Source organism: Schistocerca piceifrons, chromosome 2 (assembly GCF_021461385.2).
Source record: "Schistocerca piceifrons isolate TAMUIC-IGC-003096 chromosome 2, iqSchPice1.1, whole genome shotgun sequence".
NCBI classification, from domain to species: domain Eukaryota; kingdom Metazoa; phylum Arthropoda; class Insecta; order Orthoptera; family Acrididae; genus Schistocerca; species Schistocerca piceifrons.
The window spans coordinates 738,359,187-738,383,876 of record NC_060139.1 but is presented as its reverse complement, the minus strand read 5'-3'; the positions used below and the strand labels follow the sequence as shown (position 1 = coordinate 738,383,876).

At 42.4% G+C, this 24,690-nt stretch overlaps 1 protein-coding gene across 1 annotated transcript in view; it reads left to right on the top strand.

Annotated features, from left to right (window-relative positions):
* LOC124776717 (protein takeout-like) overlaps nt 1-10,684 on the top strand; it is a 79,162-nt gene extending 68,478 nt beyond the window's left edge. The window contains exons 3-4 of the mRNA XM_047251831.1: nt 4,801-4,950; nt 10,108-10,684. Coding sequence (XP_047107787.1) covers nt 4,801-4,950; nt 10,108-10,259 — 302 coding nt within the window. The 3' untranslated portion in view covers nt 10,260-10,684. The remainder of the gene's footprint in view (nt 1-4,800; nt 4,951-10,107) is intronic.
* The last annotated feature ends 14,006 nt before the right edge of the window (nt 10,685-24,690 follow it).

Sequence of the window (24,690 nt, the reverse complement as noted above, 5' to 3'; positions counted from 1 at the left end):
TTTAATAATACATAACATATTAGATAAGGGAGCCTAAATACACACAAACTGGCATGATATTATACAGTTTGGACATAGAAAAAATTCTTGCTTACGTGCTTTTCTCTGTCATACAAATGTAGTATGGAAATGTCGCAGGTGGAGCAGACATAAAGAAACCCTTTTAATATGTTATTTAGAGCTACAATTTCATAATTGTGTACTCACAAAACCCAAAAACTATTCCAGTTCTAGTCATGTGAATGAAAAATGATGTTTTGTTACATAATTAATTTATGAAAGATGAAGGCATAATTTGGTAACATACTCAATCCACAATTATTGCTTTATGGTATATGGCTCTGGTATTTTGGTTTTTCAATCTTAGGCGTAGTGATAACTGGAAATCTCATTAAATATTAGGATAATGTACAGTGGCTGCACTGTAAAAACTGTGAGTAGGCAACGCATCTTTCAATCATTACAAACTTAAAAGATGGCTTTTTGGAGAATGTCATTGGTATTATTCCCAAAACACAGGAACATATATGAAAAGACAACATAACATTGGTTGCAAAATAATGAACATTCACAGACCTTATAAGCTACCAGTAATAAAGTAACCGTATCAAAGTCTACTGTGAAAGAGAACCGTATGCGATGACTGAAAAAGGCGCAAAGATAATGAAACCAGTGAATGTGTGCAGTGCAAGTTCTATTTGAGCTTCTGCTAATAAAAAAGGGGAACCATTTGCCATCAGAACATGTTAGATGGAAACAACGCTGACACTAATGTATAAAATTATTACTTGTAACAATACAGGGTTATTACAAATGATTGAAGCGATTTCACAGCTCTACAATAACTTTATTATTTGAGATATTTTCACAATGCTTTGCACACACATACAAAAACTCCAAAAGTTTTTTTTGGGCATTCACAAATGTTCGATATGTGCCCCTTTAGTGGTTCGGCAGACATCAAGCTGATAATCAAGTTCCTCCCACACTTGGCGCAGCATGTCCCCATCAATGAGTTCGAAAGCATCGTTGATGCGAGCTCGCAGTTCTGGCACATTGTGTCTGTTCACTTCACCATTAAGAAAAAATGTTGCTTCATCACTGAAAACAAGTTTCACACTGAACGCATCCTCTTCCATGAGCTGTTGCAATCGCGCCGAAAATTCAAAGCGTTTGACTTTGTCATCGGGTGTCAGGGCTTGTAGCAATTGTAAACGGTAAGGCTTCTGCTTTAGCCTTTTCCGTAAGATTTTCCAAACCGTCGGCTGTGGTACGTTTAGCTGCCTGCTTGCTTTATTCGTCGACTTCCGCGGGCTACGCGTGAAACTTGCCCGCACGCGTTCAACCGTTTCTTCGCTTACTGCAGGCCGACCCGTTGATTTCCCCTTACAGAGGCATCCAGAAGCTTTAAGCTGCGCACACCATCGCCAAATGGAGTTAGCAGTTGGTGGATCTTTGTTGAACTTCGTCCTGAAGTGTCGTTGCACTGTTATGACTGACTGTTGTGAGTGCATTTCAAGCACGACATACGCTTTCTCGGCTCCTGTCGCCATTTTGTCTCACTGCGGTCTCGAGCGCTCTGCCGGCAGAAACCTGAAGTGCGGCTTCAGCCGAACAAAACTTTATGAGTTTTTCTACGTATCTGTAGTGTGTCGTGACAATATGTCAATGAATGGAGTTACAGTGAATTTATGAAATCACTTCAATCATTTGTAATAGCCCTGTATGTTATGGAAATTCTCAATAAGAGAATTGATGATGTTTAAATGTAATAAAACTTATACTGTTTGATTTTTGATGCCTTGAATCAGAACACGCTAGAATTTTGAGCCTTGCGTATTGAATGCACCTGTCTCACGAAGATTAAATGGTTACAGCTCATGGCATAAGTAATCAAGACTTCCTGAATTTGGAAAATCGTTAATTTTTCTTGTAAAACGAAAATTCTTTGTTTGACGTGATTTATCCGATGGCACTTGGCCCAAACATGATTTAAATTTTTAATGTTTCGTGCAGCTTCCACTACTTTCATCTCTGTATTAAACCTAAAGCAAAATGTATATTGTTAAGGTTAGACATTTTTTCACTTGAAACTTTATGTTACAACGCTCAGAAAGCGTTGTTTAGATTAAAGTATGCAAAGTCCAATACGTAAGTGCAAGATAAACACCAGCACTTCAGGTAAAGAACATAGCCAATAAATTCGCTCGCAGCAACCTATGATCGTTGTGTCAGTGCAACTGTGTTCGTTCGTTTTATAGAAGTTACTTCACGCAGGAAATCGAATCACAATAATAAACAATTTCATGCTTGCTAATGTTAGAACTTAAGTGATAATGTGCGTTGTGCTGCGTTTACCTTGACGGGTGGTGGATGGCTGGTGGCCACTGTACGGCGATGAAACTCTAGAGCATACACTGTTCTGATCTCGTCGCAGCCCCGAGCACATGTGCAGACAGGTTTCTGGGTTATTTGTGAGTCATAATGAGTAGAAAATTACCTTTGATGTTCCATCAGACTGATATCTGTGGCAGACAGACGAAATGCTGTTTAAAAATTAAACGAAAGAGTGGACGCGAAATCGCGACTGTGTGTCCACACTGTGTGACATTTACCACTAGACCAAGAGTAGATACAGCACCACAGCGGCTCGAGGGGAAGACAACAATTCCTCCGGAAACTATTGCATCCTATCTTGCTGCAAAAAAGTGCCGTTAGTCAGACTTAGAATTTCGAGGAACGGCCAGTTTTCTTTGGCACCTTAAATGTACTACTTGGACTTAATCTTTGCTGCAGTCGGCCAGCGGTCTATGTCAAATATCATACGTAGTTATTGGTACACCACGGTTATTAACTCTTTACCACAGAGACAAGGTTTTTTGGGTAAAATTTGCCACGTCGGCTTATTGTTTTTCGGTTCAATTAATAGGCTACACAGAACATATTTTTACTTGCAGAGATAACAATCAGCTGTGGGCTTGTGCACGTAAAATATGGTATATACACCTAGGTCAACAGCTGAATTTATTACGGTGGGTCCGGACTGGTCTCTCTACCTGGCACACAAAAATAATACTTTTGCCTGAGTAATGGAACATCTGGTCATTTTCACGTTACGTTCAAAATGAATGTTTACAGGTGATTGTCGAGACTATTTACGGCAACAACATTAAATCATAGAAGATAAACTCGGCAACAAATGTAAATCAAAATTTCACAATTTATGACTGTGGTAGTCCTCCATAATTCCAATGTTAGTCTTATTATTTCTATAGTATTTTATTGTTGTGCAGGAGGAATTTCATTAGCTTCTAAAAAGCGATCGTCATGGATTTTAAGTAATATTTATACATGGGCAGTTGATGCTGGGTTCTGAGAACAGGTTCATTACTCTTCAATAAGTTCAGTTCTTTTATTGTCTTTTAAACTAGATCCTTAATCGTTTACGAAGAAGAGTTTTCTCAAAGAAGAGGCTTCTTTTTTCCCAAAATGAGTATTTTGCTTCTTGAAGAGGTAATTAAACATTACCATATTCATCAAGAAGAGGACTGTCTTCAGTATTTACGTGTCACTTTCGTAACACAGACGATGCTTTTGAAAAAAATTGCTATAGGCTACATTCCCGATCCGAAGAAGGTGTATGTTACGGTGAATGCGAGACAGGGCTCAAGGAGTGATAAGAAGTCCCTTAATAAAAAATGAAATTAAAAAAAGAGAATTATATTGAAGTGGGAAAGAAAATGGATTACAAAAGAAAAAAATCAGTCCTTGTGGTACATTCGGCGTTCCGCTAAGTGCCCTCACTGCCCATGTTTCGTTCCACAGACTGGTAACTTCTTGCATTCGGTGAAAGACGACTTCTATGGCGTCAGTTCCACCACTCTGCCCCCCACCCTCCCCTCCCCCACACACTCAATTACTCTTTACTTTTAATAAACGAATCTATCATGTGTTTCATTTTCTTACAAAATTTTAGTATTGTTACTTCTTAACCTAAAAGCGTCAGACACCAATAGCGCAAACGTTTAAAATAAGAATGAAGCGCTCTCATTTTGAATTTGCGTCCTAGCGTTTTCACCGCTGGCATATTTTTTCTTGGTTCCACTGAAGCTCATCCGACTAATTCCACGCAAATTTCGTAGAAGAATCGAACATATCCATTTCTTACCGTTATTGATATCACGTAATATTATGTAAGGAAAACTTCTGAAACGTTCTAACATTAATATGTATATATGACTGCCAACTACTAGAAGGTCGTTCATTTAACCGGAGGCACCCTTTCATCTTGGGAAGTGGTAGCAGACACAATTTGATAGTCAGAAAAGCTAGAATTCCCAAATATCCAATAGAAATCAGTGGTAGTGGTACTATAGGACAGGACCATGACAACTTCTGAAACTGGTACTGTAGGTTCCAATTACTACCACGAGATGCGATGTTTGCTAGAGACATGTTCCTCTCACACAGCTCTGTCCAACACCTTGATGTACGAAGAGATACGTGGTGATCACTTTTACGGATCTCATACAAACAGTGATTAATGTTGCTAAAAATCTCTTTGTGTTGTACTGCCTCTCTGAAAGTCGTAGTGTAATTTTCACGATTATACGTAATGCTGTACTTTAATATTTACTCTTTAACATCTTTTCATTTACCTGACCATCCTCATTCACTTCAGTGCCTGCATATGTACATTCTACATAACCAGCACAACATTGTCTTCCCGTTCATGTTATCTTTGCCTTCTACAGTACAATCATTGTCAGAATATAATCTGCAGTTCTGCAATTTTTCCAGAAAATCTGACCGTCAGTTACATAATAAACTATGAACCTTTTAATAAGGGTGGCACTGACTATATGAAGGCAACAGTGGTGGATTCCAGAGGTGAAGTTGGGCACTTGACAATAAACCTGCAGAATTTATTCAACGGTGACAAATTTCTTGGTGAGTGCTCAAAAAAAGTATAAATAATAACTTATGTAATGATATCGTTTTAAGAAATAGCTTGTGGTAATAAACTGCATGTGGAATTACTCCGACACATCAAAAACTTTGAAAATTTAGCTCATCAGACAAATTACATGCTGATACATGAGGTTAAGTTTGGTACATGAGGTTAAGTTTGGTACATAAAAATAATCTCATAGCGTCTATTCAACGTACATTAAATTGTGAAACACAACACTGTTCCGTTATGCAGATGCTTACTATAATTTGATCCTCTTACACAAACATTTATTCGACCGACAAATCCATGATTTTCAGTGTACTTGTTCCATTAAGATTCTGAAAAGTATGTTACCGTAAATTAGTCGCAGTTAATTGACGCATCATTAACAATCATACGCTTTGAAATCAGATGGTTGTGTGGGACAGAAATCACACGTGTTTGGTTTCTGAATCTCCCAAGCAGGCAGCACCTCACGCCCTGTGTCGTCAATGTCAACAGTAAGTCTACTGAAATAGCCCGCTGAAACTATTGTGCAGGGTACTTATCCCATCTCGCCCTCCGAATTAAAATTCAATCATTATTAAGACATTTACATAAGAATAATTAATAATAATTAAACTGTGCTGTTAGGATTTAATATAATACAGTGTGCGGCAGCGTTAATAGTAGTGTATTAAAAGCACACCATCAGGCAGCTACTGTAATTTATGTATTACCTCTTATGTCAATAAACAGTTAAAGGTATGCCATTTACTAATGTGTAAGTCATTGTCCATTGCGTGGATTACTTTTTGAATATGACTCCTGTCACATGTTGCCCCCTCTGCACAACATATTCATCTAGGCGGCGTTGGAAGCTTTCCATAACTCGGCGTAACGTATTCCCTGGAACATTGCCGACGGCAGTTCTGATGCGATCCTTCAACTCAGAAATGGTGACAGAATTGCATGGATTTCTTGCGACAGACATTTACCGGTAGATTAATTTCGCGTTTTGGTGACACTTCTTGACCGCCTCGCTCACCTGACCTTTCACGTGCAGACGTTTTAATTTGGGGCTACCTGAAGCAAGAAGTGTTTCGAAAACGTTGTGCCTCCATTCTTGAGCTGACGCACTGCATCAGAACTGCTGTCGGCAATGTCCCAGGGAATACGTTACGCCGAGTTATGGAAAACTTCCAACGCCGCCTAGAGGAATGTGTTGTGCAGAGGGGGCGTCATTTGACAGGAGTCATATTCAAAAAGTAATCCACGCAATGGACAATGACCTACACATTAGTAAATGGCATACCTTTAACTATTAATTGACATAAGACGTAACAAATAAATTATAGTTGATGCCTGACGGTGTGTTTTTAATATCCTACTATGAACACTGCCGCACACTGTACAACTACGTTAAGGTCGAAACACAGATATTTTCGAACTGGAAATGCGTTCTACAGAACACATTGAATTCCAGTCACTGAAAGGCGACTGTTAATTTGCCACGGTGATTTTCTGGAGGCTTTGGCCATAAATGTGAAAGACGTGAATCTGATAAATATACTCAGCCCCTGTAGTATCAATATAACCATATTCTCTCAATGTCTGTGACTTTCAACATCAAGCAGTCTTATCAAAAAAGTCAGTCAATAGAACGGGAAAAGCTAAACTTGCTTTTAGTGGAGAAGCTCCCGGATGAATATACAGGGAATGATCGTTGAACTACACTCCTGGAAATTGAAATAAGAACACCGTGAATTCATTGTCCCAGGAAGGGGAAACTTTATTGACACATTCCTGGGGTCAGATACATCACATGATCACACTGACAGAACCACAGGCACATAGACACAGGCAACAGAGCATGCACAATGTCGGCACTAGTACAGTGTATATCCACCTTTCGCAGCAATGCAGGCTGCTAATCTCCCATGGAGACGATCATAGAGATGCTGGATGTAGTCCTGTGGAACGGCTTGCCATGCCATTTCCACCTGGCGCCTCAGTTGGACCAGCGTTCGTGCTGGACGTGCAGACCGCGTGAGACGACGCTTCATCCAGTCCCAAACATGCTCAATGGGGGACAGATCCGGAGATCTTGCTGGCCGGGGTAGTTGACTTACACCTTCTAGAGCACGTTGGGTGACACGGGATACATGCGGACGTGCATTGTCCTGTTGGAACAGCAAGTTCCCTTGCCGGTCTAGGAATGGTAGAACGATGGGTTCGATGACGGTTTGGATGTACCGTGCACTATTCAGTGTCCCCTCGACGATCACCAGTGGTGTACGGCCAGTGTAGGAGATCGCTCCCCACACCATGATGCCGGGTGTTGGCCCTGTGTGCCTCGGTCGTATGCAGTCCTGATTGTGGCGCTCACCTGCACGGCGCCAAACACGCATACGACCATCATTGGCACCAAGGCAGAAGCGACTCTCATCGCTGAAGACGACACGTCTCCATTCGTCCCTCCATTCACGCCTGTCGCGACACCACTGGAGGCGGGCTGCACGATGTTGGGGCGTGAGCGGAAGACGGCCTAACGGTGTGCGGGACCGTAGCCCAGCTTCATGGAGACGGTTGCGAATGGTCCTCGCCGATACCCCAGGAGCAACAGTGTCCCTAATTTGCTGGGAAGTGGCGGTGCGGTCCCCTACGGCACTGCGTAGGATCCTACGGTCTTGGCGTGCACCTGTGCGTCGCTGCGGTCCGGTCCCAGGTCGACGGGCACGTGCACCTTCCGCCGACCACTGGCGACAACATCGATGCACTGTGGAGACCTCACGCCCCACGTGTTGAGCAATTCGGCGGTACGTCCACCCGGCCTCCCGCATGCCCACTATACGCCCTCGCTCAAAGTCCGTCAACTGCACATACGGTTCACGTCCACGCTGTCGCGGCATGCTACCAGTGTTAAAGACTGCGATGGAGCTCCGTATGCCACGGCAAACTGGCTGACACTGACGGCGGCGGTGCACAAATGCTGCGCAGCTAGCGCCATTCGACGGCCAACACCGCGGTTCCTGGTGTGTCCGCTGTGCCGTGCGTGTGATCATTGCTTGTACAGCCCTCTCGCAGTGTCCGGAGCAAGTATGGTGGGTCTGACACACCGGTGTCAATGTGTTCTTTTTTCCATTTCCAGGAGTGTATAAGCTCAAATGTGTTGAAGGAAAGGTACGGCTTTGTGCTCTCCTATTACTTGCTTATTTCTGCAGATGAGTAAAGCCGGAAATGCGTGTCATACAGGGAGATTCAGCTGCCTGTACCGATGTCGTTTTTTGCAACCCGCAGTTTTATATCTGACCTTGGGAAACAACGCGAGAGATTTTCATATTCTCTCGCAAGCTACGCGCAGACTATTACTAGCTACTGCAAAAAAGTTACCAGGACGTTTTCGTAGGAAATTTTATATAGCTAAGTTTTGTACTAGGATGCGGTTCCGTTGGAGGCCACGGTTTTCGAGTTATTCAAGAAAAACGTACAAAAGTGACCTTGAAACGCAACTCCATCCACACACGCATCCCTCATCAGTCACGGTATCTAGTATGTTGGTCGTGGAATTCCCTTCTACCATTGAACAAGAATTTCCGGATATACGAACTATTACTGATATTCGAACCTTTTTTGGTCTCTAATGACTGGACTATTAGACCACCAGCGTAGTCGGCTTTTTCGTCAGCATTTCTAATTTAACCGCAGCCGCGAAAGGAATGAAAGAAAAATGACTTTTGTAAACGTAACACTAAAACTACCGACGCTGACAATTCGATTCAAACTTAACCTCTACAAGTAATGTAGTTTCGTTGTCAGAAGGCCTGAAGAGTACAACGATTTAATGGTTTATTGATATTCACAAAGCTGTTATGTACATTGTAAAAAATGTCAATTTTACAATTTGGAAGCGCTCGACTAAGCCGGTGGTACAATAAGGCCAGCCAATGAAGACCAAGAACGATGGACTGTGAGAGGTAATTCGTAGAATAGCAAATTTTTGTACAGTGGCAGGAGGAAGTGCGATGAACAACTTACTAGAAATGCTGACCGAAGCTTACTGAGTGTGAGAGTGTTTGAAAATCGCTTATGTACGTATTTTTGGAATAACTCGAAAACTACCATCTCTAAAGAAAACGTATTCTAATAAAAAATTTAACTACATTTAATTTCCTACAAAAAGGTCCTGTTAATTTTTCTCTGTAGGGTAATGGTTTGGTCGTAGCGAGCGGGAAGGCCCAGATGTGACATTGTGGGTTGCAGGTGAATCGCCCTGTGTATATGACTACATTCAGGTTCGCCCCTCTAATACACTCAATATCCGAGTACGCTGGTGCAGTGGCTACCACATCGGGCCAACATTCTGGAGGACGACGGTTCTAATTAACGTCTGGCCATGCAGATTTTGGTTTTCTGTGTTTTTCCCTAAATCATTTAAGGCAAATGCCGGGACGGTTCTTTTTAAAGAGCACGGCCGATTTCCTTCCCCTTTCCTTCCTAATTCGAGCTTATTCCCAGTCTCTAACGACTTCGTTTTGACATGTCGCGAAACTCTAACCTTCCTTGTTTCCTTCCTTCACAGATACCACCAATTCGCTGTACCACTGAATGTGAACCCCGTTTGAAAACACAATTACGTCTACCCTACAGCTTTAACAGTTTGCGAAATACTGATCGCAACAAAAACTGTATAATAATAGACCCAACATATTTCACTACACTTAGTAGCCGGCCGGGGTGGCCGAGCGGTTCTAGGCGCTACAGTCTGGAACCACGCGACCGCTACGGTCGCAGGTTCGAATCCTGCCTCGGGCATGGATGTGTGTGACGTCCTTAGATTAGGTAGGTTTAATTAGTTCTAAGTTCTAGGGGACTGATGACCCTAGAAGTTAAGTCCCATAGTGCTCAGAGCCATTTGAACCGTTTTTGAACACTTGGTAAAACATTCTCTATAATTTCATTCACTTTCGACGTTGGATTGTTTTTACGTTACGTAACCGTGTACTCGGCACAAATTTAATTTAGTTTCGCAGCGGTAGGATTCTCAGCGCATGGATTAAAAGATGACATACTCGTAGAAGCTGCATTAACATTTCCTCTCTTACTAAAATGTATTGTTTGCTGTTGACAAATAAGTGTTTTTTCAGTTTGAAATGTATTTGATTTCATTTCAGGTGAAAACACCAACAAAGTTCTGAACGAGAACTGGAAAGCACTCGTTGAAGAGGTAGGTCCGGCAATGTACGAATCGGACCGAGCCATAGCACAGAACCTGGTGGACACGTTGTTTGACGGGGTGCCATACAGGAAGGTGGTCCTCGAGTAAGTCGCCCACCACCTGCGGTCACGTTCCACAGGTGTGAGGCGGCTACGTCAAGAAAATTCCCTGCGACATTACTGAATGAGAGGATGTGCTCTTGGCGCGGAATTGAAAGAAGCTTTGGAATGAGTATCTTTAAAGAAAGTCGTAATTGGCTATGAAGACGTATACCTGAGATACCTAAATAGTAAAAGCGATTATCGCCACAAATAAAAAAGCTAAAGAATTTGTAAATCTTATTGCATCCTGATGCAATATTCGATTTATTTACACGTCACGTTGGATAGCAAGTTATGTAGTGGTCAGTTCAGTGAATGAACATGAGATATTCAGACAAACAGACCAATTACATAAAACTTAGTTTAATATGGGTGTTTAAATGTGCTAATTGTATAAATAAAAATATGAAGTATGCAAATTGTTGTAATCGATACACTGTAATTACATTTTATTTTCCCTAAACAATTTCCTGGATGCCACACCTAAGTTTCATTTGTTTATGCAGTTATTTCACGTGTAATTGCGCTTCCACTGTGAGTAAACATTACAGTGTGTTACGTGAGTAACATATAATAGTAACAGTAATAATCATATTTTGTATAATCAGGAAAATGTGATTTTAAGAGACATCAGTGTTATTAACAGTAAGCAATTTCCTATTTATGTGCCTGTCGAATGTAAGAAGTCACACATGACAGAAACGCATAATACCAGTACAGGAGGATGAATGTGAAGAAGGAGTTGATTGATCAGAGGAAGAGTGAGAAATAATAGGGTGTTCAAACGAAGATAGAATGATGAGGATAGCACAGAGAAAGGCGCTACACTAATGATGAAAAATATATATTTGCATTCAGAGTGATTTTGGAAAACAGATAGGTCATAGAGTAACTTATTCCATAATCCTACAGCTGAAATGGAGAAAGGAATGGAGAAAGATATAATGTGTTGAGCCTCGATGCTGGACAAATGTAATCTGGTACTGTCTTTTTTGGAATGATCACACATATTAGGTACTAGGTGCGACCTGCGGCTGTGCTCAGAAATCAGTAGTTTTGTTATGATGGGTGATGGTAAGTAAGCTATTGTACGTGCAATAACATCAGCTGCCATCATGTGCCTGCTTTTTTGGGTAGCGTAGCTCCTGAAGTTCAACCCACTTTCCCAAGATGACCCACTGCACTGCATGATGCATCAGCATGAGCAGCCTCGCTGCCGAGCAGGGCGTGCAGAGCGTGCAGAGGGGCACGGGCAAGAGCGCACATCTGTGCATCGTGCTGATGAAGTAGCTATGCGTTATACAACATGTCTATTATGCAACAAATAGTGTGGGCTACGAATATTGAAGTCTGCATAAGCACTGCGTTCATTACTTTCAATCAAACCTTGCAGCCCAAACATGTTAACCAATAAAAGCACTTGCACAGTTATCATAAAGATCAAGAGACAAAGACTAAACATCTTTTTCAATAACTAGATATTTTTTCTGTAATTCTTGCAATATGAGGGTTTTGTGAGAGTCACGACAATGCATCTCGTTTTTGTTACCCACAGAGCGGCCAGCAAGCTATACTTCTGTATGTCGGATGCGTGCGAATACTAATGTATATGTTTATTTTCAAGATAGTTGTTACAATATTGAATGTATTTAGTGCCATAAAAATCTACTAAAAGTAAGAATTGGTACCACATTTCTCATTGTATAGTTTCCTGAAAACCTCTATGAGGTACAAGACGGTGCATTGCAGGTCAGTTTATTTACAATTCTCTTATAAAGTACAGATATTTACTAAATAACGCCATTTTCCACTAATGACAAAAAACTGCTAGTATACACTAGAAGACTTGATCTTTCGCACAAGGACTTCGTATGTCTACAGAACAAAGCGAACTTTTGTTCGCTACACTTTCAGCCACATCAACGAACATTGAACGTAGATAACCTGTATTTAACGAATCAAAGAAGCCACCACACTAGCAGCTTAAGGGAAAATACAACGAGTGAAAATCTCGATACCTATTTGGCCGTATACAACCTATTACAGCCCACACCTCCACAAGAACCGAAACTAGAGAATGTAGTGGGGTTGGAAGTTGCGGTCTGGAGGGGAGTCGACGTTCTAACTCATTCTAAAGCTTCTCCATTGGGTCCAGATCCGGACTCTAATAGGAATGTTATTGTCATGCTGATACAATCAATCAAACTCTCTGACTGTTCATCTACGGTCTGCAATACACAATGTTGTAAAGTGTCTTCATATCTTCCCACATTTAAGATTTCCTTAAGAACAATAAGGAGTAAACACTGTAACCACGAGAAACACACCCACACTGTGACACCACGCCCTCAATATTTCACTGTTGGCAATATATGTTATGACAGGTAATGTTATCCAGGCATTCGCCATACCCGAGCCATTCCATCAGACTGCCACAGGGTACAGTGTCATTAATTATTCTAAATAATTCGTTTCCTTCGTCTACTGAGCAGTGGCATCGTTCTTAACAGACTCAAGGTCTCTTAACAGTGACCACAGAAGTATGTAGGTATGTAAGGAGAGCTGAAGGGCAGTGTCACTGATGACATCATCGGTGATAACATGGACGATTCATGGGTTTCCCCCACCACAAACTGCTGCCACCCCACCACCCCAATCCCACCCCACCCCACACCCATCACACCCTGAGCCCAACTCCACACACTCAATACCACCCACACCCCACCCTCACCACCATCTGACAAACGCCAACTGAATTGTTTAAAGTGGTGGACAGTTCCAGTTTTGGTGGGAAATTAAAAAAAATAGCCCAATTGCGCTAGTGTGTTTCATATGAGAGTAGAGCTATTATCCTAAGTATAAATAGACGGAAAATTCAAAATGAGGCATTGCCATGCTGGCTGACTTGGAATACTGACATTGGCTCTATGACGTCACAACCTAAGACTTGGAATACAAGCATCAGACGAACTATGATGTCAGAATTCAAGATGTCTGACCTAATACAAGATGGCGATTAAGGCATACTGGCATAGCTCTATGACGTCACAATCCATTTCAGACCTATTGGGCTATTTACAGCAGTGTTGAAATCTGGCAGACTGACCCAGAATTGATTTACAGGCGTGGCTCTAGTAAGACGTCATAATCCGAGATAGGTGATCAGGAATACAAGATGGCGATCGAACGTGGCGACCAGGGCATACTGTGACAGGCTCTACACCGGCATTATCTGAGTTCCGAAATACTGGCACTATGACGTCAGAGACAACATAACTTCAATAACGTAATGTCCAATACCTAACACAAGGAAATCTAACTAACTTTGATGTCTCTTGACATTCTTTGATATTGTCACTATGAGTGGAACTAATTATGCAACATAGACTGTCATGCTTCCCTGTAAATAGCAAATCTAAGCCAGAAATGTTGTCCTCTGAACCGAGCTCAAGAACTGCACTCCGTAGCGTAACTCAGGAACTGAACTGAGCTAGCTGCTGGCACTGAAATATACCGTCTGACTGCAAGATCTCTACTGTCAGATGTGTCCATGGCGCGTTGTTGGTGGAAGGATCTCCATTCCTGGCAGAACTAGGCAGAAGCACTGTTGACAAGGTTCTATTCAGTAGCTAGCTACACTACCGGCTGACAAATGCCACACGCTGATCGACGTGACGGTGAAGCAGAAAATGGACCCTAATAGCCAGCGCCATCTGGAGTCTGCTCCTCGAAAATGAGAAGATGAGTGCCGGCCTGTAATAGTACTGTTGTGTATCTGTTGAGTCATGTGCGCAACAGAATTATCTCCAAATGTTCTGTTAAAATGTTCTGGTAGTTATTTGTACAGAATGATCGGGACTTCCGTCATCTTGATACTACTTGGAGTGCCTAATATATCCAACGGAAAGTCTTGCAATAATTGAGCGTCCGTGTTTGTTAGTAACTACACTTGTGGCTGTTTAGAGTTGCACCAGAATGTAACGCCAGTAATTTCATATCTGTTCCAGAACGATGTGTGTGTGTGTGTGTGTGTGTGTGTGTGTGTGTGTGTGTCACCAGTACCATGGTGAGCACGGTATCAGTAATAATATAATTTCTTCAGCAAAATTCCCAGACAGGAGTTGTTGACGGGATCCAGGTAGCGCTTGTAGTTTCCTAGGCAGAAGTTGCTACTTCAGCGTAAGACCTGTTAGTGTGCTCGGCCTGCAGCAATACGTGTGTGGTGTTTCAGTGGAATGCCACGGAGGGCGCGGCACTGTGTTGATGATCTATAGATGGCTCTGTGGGGTCACTGAATGCAGGGCTCTTAGAGACACCTGCAGTGCTGAAAGCAGACACCATACAGGAGGTTCTCCCGCCTCCAGACCCAGAATCATGAGGACTATCGGCGGTTTGTAGACCAGCAGCTGGGTGATGATGTTGTTAGGCAAAGCTGATGCTGCTTGGCCTCACATAGGACCGTCAGGAGGCGTGGAAACGATGTCAGTTGGTGTCGAAAGTTCTAGAAAAAGACTTACTGCAGAACGGCGAGTATTTACACTGTGATGACGATGGGATACCTGCTAATATCGTGTGAGATCTTCATTTCTCAACATAGTCCAGCAACTCGACGTGACGTGGACTCAACAAGTCGTAGGAAGTCCCCTAAAGCAATAATGAGCCACGCTGCCTCTATAGCCGTCCATAATTGCGAAAGTGTTGGCAGTGCAGAATTTTGTACATAAATTGACCTCTCGCTTATTTCTCATAAATGTTCAATTGGATTGATGTTAGGCGAATTGGGTGGCCAAATTGTTCTCTCGAATGTCCACAATGTTCTTGAAACCAGCCGCGAACTATTGTGTCCTCGTGACAATTCCATCATTGTTTGGGAACATTAAGTCCATGAACAGCTGCAAATTGTCTTCACGTAGCCGAACACAAACATTACCAGTCAATGATCGGTTCAATTGGACCAGAGGATCCAGTCCATTTCATGAAAACTCAGCGCACACCATTACGGAGCCACCACTGCCTTGCACACTGCCTTGTGAGAGCTAATGCATTAAATTTGGTATTCTTAGCACACTCTTGACCTTGCCTATCCCAGAATGTTGAATTCCCTAACGATTTTCGAAATGGCATGTCCCATGCGTTTATCTCCAACTACCATTCTGGGTTCAAAGTCTGTCAATTCCCGTCGTGCGGCCATAATCATGACGGAAACCGTTATCACATGAATCACCTAAGTACAAATGACAGTTCCACCGATGCTCTGCCCTTTTATACCTTTTGTACGCGATACTACCTCCATCTGTACGTGTGAAAATCTCTGTCCCAGGACGTTTTTCACCTCGGTGTACAGTCGCTGTGCCCATCGCCATTGTGAGAGAGCCGCTCCCCCCACTCCTCACCCTACCCCCCTGGCCACATAGGCAAGTGGAAATCTAGCCCACCACTGCAGCGGACTGTGGTATTACATCATGCTATGCTACCAGTAATATAGTAACGCATGGTACCAGTACTTCGTGAGTGGGTTGTGAAGTCTAGTCGGAAGTTGTTGCCGCAATAAATAGAACAAGTACGAGTTAAATTTTTTATGTACCGGTTTTTTTTAATCTGATTTGATTTACGGCCATCAGGTGTTCTCTTACGTCGGACCAGGATTTCACACAAAGAGTTACTTTTTCACATCACAATTACTTATGAAATAACAGTTTTATAATGACAAATATTAAATTGATCTGAGTGTTTCAAGTGCCTGTGAGCTAATAAAGTTAATAATGCCAGTATTTCCGCTACTACTTCTGATGGCCCTATTATTGATAATAGCAATCACAACAATAATAATAGTGGCAGATATAAAAAAACGTATAGGTGTACAAAATCGATGTTTTCTGATATAGCGAGTTCTGGACTAAGATTACTATATTTGTTTGGAAAGTAAGATGTACAAGAGTAATGTAATGTGTGGAGCGAATATGGCAATTACTATTGCTGCTTCAGCGGATGTGTTACTGTCTTCTGAAACTGGAGATGTTATTCAGTTCTCTAATATGATGTGTAAAGTTATGCCAGAGTCGAGTTTCTGTTACTGAGAAGGACTTTGAGAAAGTGGCTAAACGATGGAGCGTACTGGAGAACACAGAGAAAAGAAAGTTGACACAGATCAATAAAGCTCCACCTGTCCTCCAAACCCAACCAAAAATCCACAAACTGAATCTTCCTGTGAGACCCACATGCCAAAATTACTCTCTGGAAATTTCATAGTACAAGAAGACAGAACCATTAAAAACACTACACAGCTAATACAACAAATAAAAGATATAAAAATCCTAGACAGAGCAACACTCCTCTCATTTGATATAGAAGATATATTCCTACAAACCAGTAACAGAAACAACAGAAATCATAGATAAGAAATTGAAAGCTTCTAGTTAACTCCCTGATGAACAAATTGAGGAAATATGCACATTAATAAAGCTCATAACAGAACAAAATTACTTCCAATTCAATAATGAACTTTATTTACAAGAATACGGGTCACCAATGGGGTCCCCAGTTTCAGGAGCCTTAGCAAATAATTTTGTAAACCACAATGAACAGATAGTTTTCAAAAAAATAGTAGCAAAAGAATACAACCTATTATATTGGTTCAGGTATATGGATGATACCCTTTGCTTAAAAGATGAACCACAAACGAAAATTGCAGAACTACATACTGACATCAAGAAGATACATAAAAATATAATATTCACAATTGAAAGAGAACAGAACAACCAAATTAACTTTCTGTATATAACAATCAAAAAACAAAACAATAAGCATATTTTTTTTAATTTGCCATAAACCCACAGCAATGGACATTACCATTCCCCAATCCCTGAACCATCCACACTCACAAAAGCAAGCAGTACTGTGACACATGCTCCATAGACTCAATACAGTGCCACTCACCAAAGAAAACTACCACAAAGAACTGGACATAATAATGCAGATAGCACAAAATAATAGTTACAATAGTAACATAGTCACAAAGCTAAGCAAAAAAATTAAAAGTACAATGAAATCAGAAGTCACCAAACCACAGAGAACAACACAATAGAACCAAACACAAACACGCAGACCCATAACAACTACACGGGATACATAGAAAAAGATTAAAGAAAACACAAGATGGTACACAATGACATACAACCAAACTCACCCATAAAATCACTAACATTTTCAAAAGATAGGGAATAAACATATCTTACTCAACAGACAACTCTATACAAAAATACACCCCAAAACTGACAAAAACCAGAGACATATACCAGAAAGCAGGTATATATGAACTACAGTGTAACACTTGTGAAGGTGAATACATAGGGCAAGCAGGTAGAACATTTGATGTCAGATACAAGGAACACATGACAGCCTGGAAATATGGGACAAATCACCCCACATTTGGAGAGCACCTAAGAGAACATGATCACAAACCGACCACTATTGAAGAGGACATGGAAATAATTAGAATCAACAATAAAAGACACCTCCTAACCCTGCAAGAAAATTAGCACATACAGAAAACCAAAACAGAAAGGAAAACCAAGTTGAATGATTAAGTACACATGCCAAGCAATTCATTGTTTACACTAATAGATAAAATAATAGAAGAATGCTCCCAAAGAGGATTAATATAGTAATACCATCCAATATAATAATAATAGCACCCAACATCTTTATACTCACTTACCCATAACTGCTCTACAGAACATTGAAACGAAAAGTCAAATCAGCTGTCACCAAAGCTTTCAAGCACTCCCTAACAGTTAGTACATTCATATTCAACACCATACAATTCAAACCACTACCCCCCACTCCCCCCCCCAACGAACACACACACACACACACACACACACACACACACACACACACACACATACACACACAAAACTCTCCTCTGCTCTCTCTCTCTCACTCATATACACACACGATATAAATATCATAAAAATAAGTTAGTTTTAGACATACACTTTGTTAGGTCGGCAAAGAGTAGGTAATTACAACAGAGATGAGGAAACACGTAATGGAGTAGCAATATTTACGTTGTTAAGAGAAGTGCCCAAAGAAATAGTTATATTGAGTGGAAAAAGGACAATAGTACACCACAAAGGAGAAGGAGAAACATGGTGAGTAGTGTGAAAAAGGTCAGAACTCAAAGTTGTGCTTATATGTCGGTAACAAAGTGATTGTGCGATCTACGGACTAGATAGAAAATGCAGATCAGCAAATTGTAAGTAATTTCTTTTTTACATAAAAACTGCAACGTGAACTGTTTGATAGCCCAAAAATAACAATACCGTATCGTTATAGATCTGACTGATGGTGCCTTAAAAAAGAAAGAAGCGAAACTCGTTTGGGAAAAATAAATTAAGTGGCAGCAGGAAAAGGCAGTTTTATTTACAAAACAAGTGTTTCTATGGTTGCTGCGCAGGATGGCCAATCAGACAAACTTGTTATGATGTTCTTTATGTCATTGACTTCTTCACAACCTTTGCCATCTGGATCTTTCCCACCAACACCGGCTTTTCTGAATTACGCAGGTGGGAACTCTCCCAGTAATATTTCGAATGTTCTCACCACCTTCCTGGCCTCAGCCTTTGTTAGTCACTGTCCTTACCCATCAAGCCACTTCCCTGTTACCATTCAAGCACATCACAGCCCTCTGTTCCATCAACGCATGCTCAGTCCTTTTTCTCTCCTTTCCCTCTATCCCCCCCCCCCCCCCCCAAAGTGTCTAACACAATCCCCCTTACGACCCCAGCCTCCTCCTTACCCCCACCACCAGATGCCTCATCAATAATTTGCTGTTGCTCGCAATCTGGCTTCAGCAGCCACAGACTATGGTCATTTGGGTGTCACTTGCATCTGACTGTGTGTGTGTGTGTGTATGTGTGTGTGTGTGTGTGTGTTGTCTACTTCTGACGAAGGCCTTGTTAGCTGAAAGCTCATTTTCTGACAGTCTTTTTATTGTTCTATCCATAAATCAGTATCCCCGCTACATGATGAGTAGCAACGCTCCCCTTCATAATATTGTTATATTCCATCCAAGATTGTCCTATGTTTTATTTATGAATACTGATTTACATAAGCGTGAACATTCCGCTGCTTGTCAGAACCAGTGGTGGTGATGAATACTTGGAGGAGTGATCTGAACCACAGTTCCAGGTCTCGTTGAATGCTGCTATAGATTAACAGCATTATTAATATTAAAAACGAACGTATTCTGTTAAAAAATGAGATTTACTTTAGTGATATTCGACTTTTGCTTGTAATGTTTCTTCGCTCATCTCATTCCCATCCTGCAGAGTCACTACATGCCTCTTATCAAAAGTGAAGAGTTTTTCCCTCTCTCTCAGCGGCCAAGACTTAAAGGTCTCTGGAACATAATGGGATAATATACGGGATATGATAATTAGTGTTCCAGTTTCAAAATACTGTAGTAAGAGAACTACTTCTCAGAATTACGTCCAATTTGAACCGTGTATTATTAACACAGAGGGAAACGTCATGTAAGAAAAAAAAGTTAACGAAAATTCGAGCAACAGATAGCGCCATAAGCGTCAGAATATGCATACTAGCAGACGTGTGGTACAAAGCTGTTCCTCATTTGTGTCTGACGCGATCAGTAAGCCTATTTCCATGAAGGATGGCGCACTGCTGGTAAAGCTCATTTACCAAAATGGTGACTGCCCCAGCAGCCCTGCAGAAGTACCGCCACTCAAGGGTATGAAAATAGGCATTGGTCTAATGTCAGCTATGTGTCTGGAGAAAATGATTACACAATTCTAAAAGAGAGCTTCTTTTGAAGAGCACTGTGGCAGAGGGAGGGAAGCAGTTGATCTGACGTCTGTCGAAGATGTGGCCACAACATTGCAGAAGGGGTCGAACGGCGATGTGCAAATATGCAGTGCATAGAGGCTTGCCCGAATGTTGGACGTGCCTGCGAGCACGCCGCATAAAATCCTACGAAACGTCCTGTATAGCTCTTTATACGAAATCACTCGTGCTCAGGAGTTACTTCCTTCTGACCTGCCAGCAAGATGAACGTGCGCTCTGGAATATTTTGCTCGCATAGAAGTGGACAACGAATCACCATGGATCGACCATTCTGTGGACAGACGAAGCCCTTGTCTGTTTCCGAAGACAAGTCAATACGGAGAATTGCAGAATATGCGGAACGGGAAATCCATATGTGCATCAAGCGGTACCGCTTCATACCGCAAAGGTGTCTGTTGGAGTTGGTTTGTGGCATCGTTCATCGTAGGGTCCTATTTTTTAGAGGCATAAGTCCTGCGGGTCTTGTTACTTATACCGTCACTGATAAACGCTAGAGACTTTTGAACACCAAAGTCATTCCAACACTTGAACTGCGTGGACGTGTGTGTCGGATCATTTTTATGCAAGATGGCGCTCCTCCGCACATTGCTCAGTCAGTGAAGCGGCTGCTGCAGAGGCATCTCTGACATGCCAGAATTACCAGTCGTGCCGGCCTGGGTGGCCGAGCGGTTCTAGGCGCTACAGTCTGAAACCGCACGACCGCTACGATCGCAGGTTCGAATCCTGCCTCGGGCATGGATGTGTGTGATGTCTTTAGGTTAGTTAGGTTTAACTAGTTCTAAGTTCTAGGGGACTAATGACCTCAGCAGTTAAGTCCCATAGTGCTCAAAGCCATTTGAACCAATTGCCAGCCGTCATTTCCCTACAGCCTGGCAGTCCAGATCACCTGATCTTAATCTGACTTCTGGCTACCTGAAAAATGTTGTATTCAGGGCTCCAGTTACTAACGGTGCTGAAGTGAGGGCACGCATTGTGCAACACATTCTGATCGTGACCTCCGCGACACTTAGATCTGTTTTGGAACATACTTTTCCTCGATTTCAACTTGTGGGTGAAAACAGTTTTATCATACACTGCTCCAGTCTCACAACAATTATAAACCGATATAATTTTGCTTTTTATGCTATTTTTAGCCCCTGGACACTTAAAAACAGATGTTATTTTGTTCTTATGCGGTTTTTGGTCAATAACCGATTCTTTTCCATCCGATGTGGTACGACCTCGCTGTGGTGAATGGGTTTACCGTGCCACAACTGTTGACTGCGGAACTTGTGCAGTCATGTATACTGAACAACGCGGATCGTGTAATGGCGCGTACTTCGATTCATGTCATTGGTAGCCGACCGCATTTAAGTAAAGACGCTTACAGCTCCATCTACTGGCAAAATTGTCGTTTTTCCCCCCTGCGTCCATAATATACTCTTCAATTTGAGTTGAATTGCTCTTTCTACAGCATTTATAAACCTGAACTTTAATTATTGCTAGCCTGTACTTTGGAGATACTGTCAGAAGGCAATACTACCGCTTCAAAACATAAAATAATACAGGTGTTATTTCTTCTTATTAAGAATCAAAGTGATGTAGAATTGTCTAAATGCTGATGTTTTCAGGGTACGACTGTTATGAGCAGATCACGTAGACGCTACGAGGTTAAATGTGATTGATGGCCTATGAATTACGTAGGGCAATCTGGATGCACACTGAAGACTTTTACGAACACAACAGACTGACTGATAAAATAATTCTACATTTGTAAAGCATTTACGTGACAACTGGTAGCGGACTCAGCTTTGAACATGTTAAACATCTTCCGTATACTTGCTAAGAGCAAGCAGATGGATATATTGTAAAACCTTCTGGATATGCTGTTAAATGACAGTCGGTCAAAATGGTTTACGGTGAGTGTATCGAAATTGGAGAATAGTATGACTGTACGATTTTTGTTTAACAAATCAGATAAGTAGGTTAAATAGGTCACAGGTGAGGAAATTTAAGACTTAGCGGAAGGAAAGTAAGAGCATATGGACTATCAGACCAATTGTGTGATTGGATTGAAGAGTTCCTAGATAACAGAACGCAGCATGTCATTCTCAATGCAGAGAAGTCTTCCGAAGTAAGAACGATTTCAGGTGCGCCGCAGGGGAGTGTCGTAGAACCGTTGCTATTCACAATATACATAAATGACCTTCTGAATGACATCGGAAGTTCACTGAGGCATTTTTCCGGATGATTCTGTGGTATATCGAGAGGTTGTAACAACGGAAAGTTGTACTGAAATGCAGGAGGATCTGCAGCGAATTGACGCATGGTGCAGGTAATGGCAATTGAATCTCAATCTAGACAAGTGTAATGTGTTGCGAATAAATAGAAAGAAAGATCCCTTATCGTTTAGCTATAATATAGCAGGTCAGCAACTGGAAGCAGTTAATTCCATAAATTATCTGGGAGTACGCATTAGGAGTGATTTAAAATGGAATGATCATATAAAGTTGATCGTCGCTAAAGCAGATGCCAGACTGAGATTCATTGAAAGAATCCGAAGGAAATGCAATCCGAAAACGAAGGAAGTAGGTTACAGTACGCTTGTTCGGCCACTGCTTGAAAACTGCTCAGCAGTGTGGGATCCGTACCAGATAGGGTTGATAGAAGAGATAGAGAAGATCCAACGGAGAGCAGCGCGCTTCGTTACAGGATCATTTAGTAATTGCGAAAGCATTACGGAGATGGTAGATAAACTCCAGTGGAAGACTCTGCAGGAGAGACGCTCAGTAGCTCGGTACGGGCTTTTGTGGAAGTTTCGAGAACATACCTTCACCGAGGAGTCAAGCAGTATATTGCTCCCTCCTACGTATATCTCGCGAAGAGACCATGAGGATAAAATCAGAGATATTAGAGCCCACACAGAGGCATACCGACAATCCTTCTTTCCACGAATACGAGACTGGAATAGAAGGGAGAACCTATAGAGGTACTCAAGGTATCCTGCGCCACACACCGTCAGGTGGCTTGCGGAGTATGGATGTAGATATGGATGTAGATGTAGAACATGAAACCCACAGAGTGGATGATAAATAGAGTTTACAATGCGACTAGGGATTTACTCAGTGGTCGCCATCCTGAGTTTCTGTGGAGGGACCGCTGACGAACCTCAGGTGGAGCGCTTCGAAACTGGTGTGGGTTCCCACGCACCAGGTGCTACCGGAGAACAGGCGTGGACGCCAGTAGCTGCCCGGGCCGGACAGCGCACGCACACACACACACGATGCGTCGCTACTGCAACGTTTGTATGCGGCAGACAAAATTGTCCAGACCATCCAGGATGCCCTCCTCCGACTACAGCGACTGGGGAAAGTTGTAGCTTTCTGCTGGGTTCCGGGGCATGTTGACATTGCTGGGAATGAAAGGGCAGATCTCGCAGCCAAGGAGGCGTGTCTCGCCCCACAAGTATCTCAGTGTGCTATCCCCTTGCACGCACTCACCTCGCTGTTGAGCTCACGGGTCATGCGTCGGTGGGAGGATGAGTGGCTGGAAGTGACTGACAATAAGCTCCGTATAGTCAAGCCCACAACGCGTGTGTGGAGTACTTCCTTTCAGCCTCATCGACGGGACGAGGTTCTCCTCACTCGGCTTCGAATAGGCCACAGCCCTGTGACGCATGGCTTCCTTCTCCGGCGAGAGGACCCTCCAATGTGTGGTGCTTGCAGCGTCCAGGTCACTGTGCGCCACGTTTTATTGGATTGCGTTTTATTTTCTGACCAGCGGGTCGCGGCTGACTTGCCAGCGGACCTGCCATCTATTTTAGGCAACACTCGGACGAATGTGGCTAAAGTTTTAAAGCTCTGTGCCCTGTCAAATGTTTTTACAAAGATTTTGGGGAGAGGATTTTAATTTGCTCACTGTGTGACAAGCTCGCCATATTTTATGTAAGTGGCCAGCCAATAACAATTTCCTGTGACATTCTTATTGCTATGTTTCCCCTTTCCTTAGGTTTTTCTTTCTTAGGTATCATTTTCCTTCTTTACCTGCTTTGTTTGAGTGTGTGCTTTAGTTTTCTTAGGTCTGTCCACATTCGTTCCTTTTAATGTGTGTCAGGGCGCCGATGACCTCGATGTTGAGCGCCCATAAGCCCCAACGCACCACCACCACCACAGCTATGCCCGCTCCACACTGCTGCTTCTGCTGCTGTGTGCGGCTCATCTAACCAGATGCCGCGATTTGCGTGAGTACCACACCGGTTCTAGTAGCTCTTTTTCTGTACGTTCGCACATTATCACAATATTAGCTGAGAATGTATGTAGGCCCAAATGTAAGCCGCGCGGGGTAGCCGCGCGGTCTAGGGCGTCATGTCACGGTCCTCGCCGCTCCCCCCCGTTGAAGGTTCGACATGACATGAGTGTGTGTCGTCCTTAGCGTAAGTTACTTTAAGTTATATTAAACAGTGTGTAAGCTTAGGGACCGATGACCTAAGCAGTTTGGTCCCACAAGACCTCACCACAAATTTCCCAGATGTAAAACAACATTTTGCACCATGGTCTAGGCCACAGGCTCGTTCCTCCTTCTAAGTATCCAGCCAT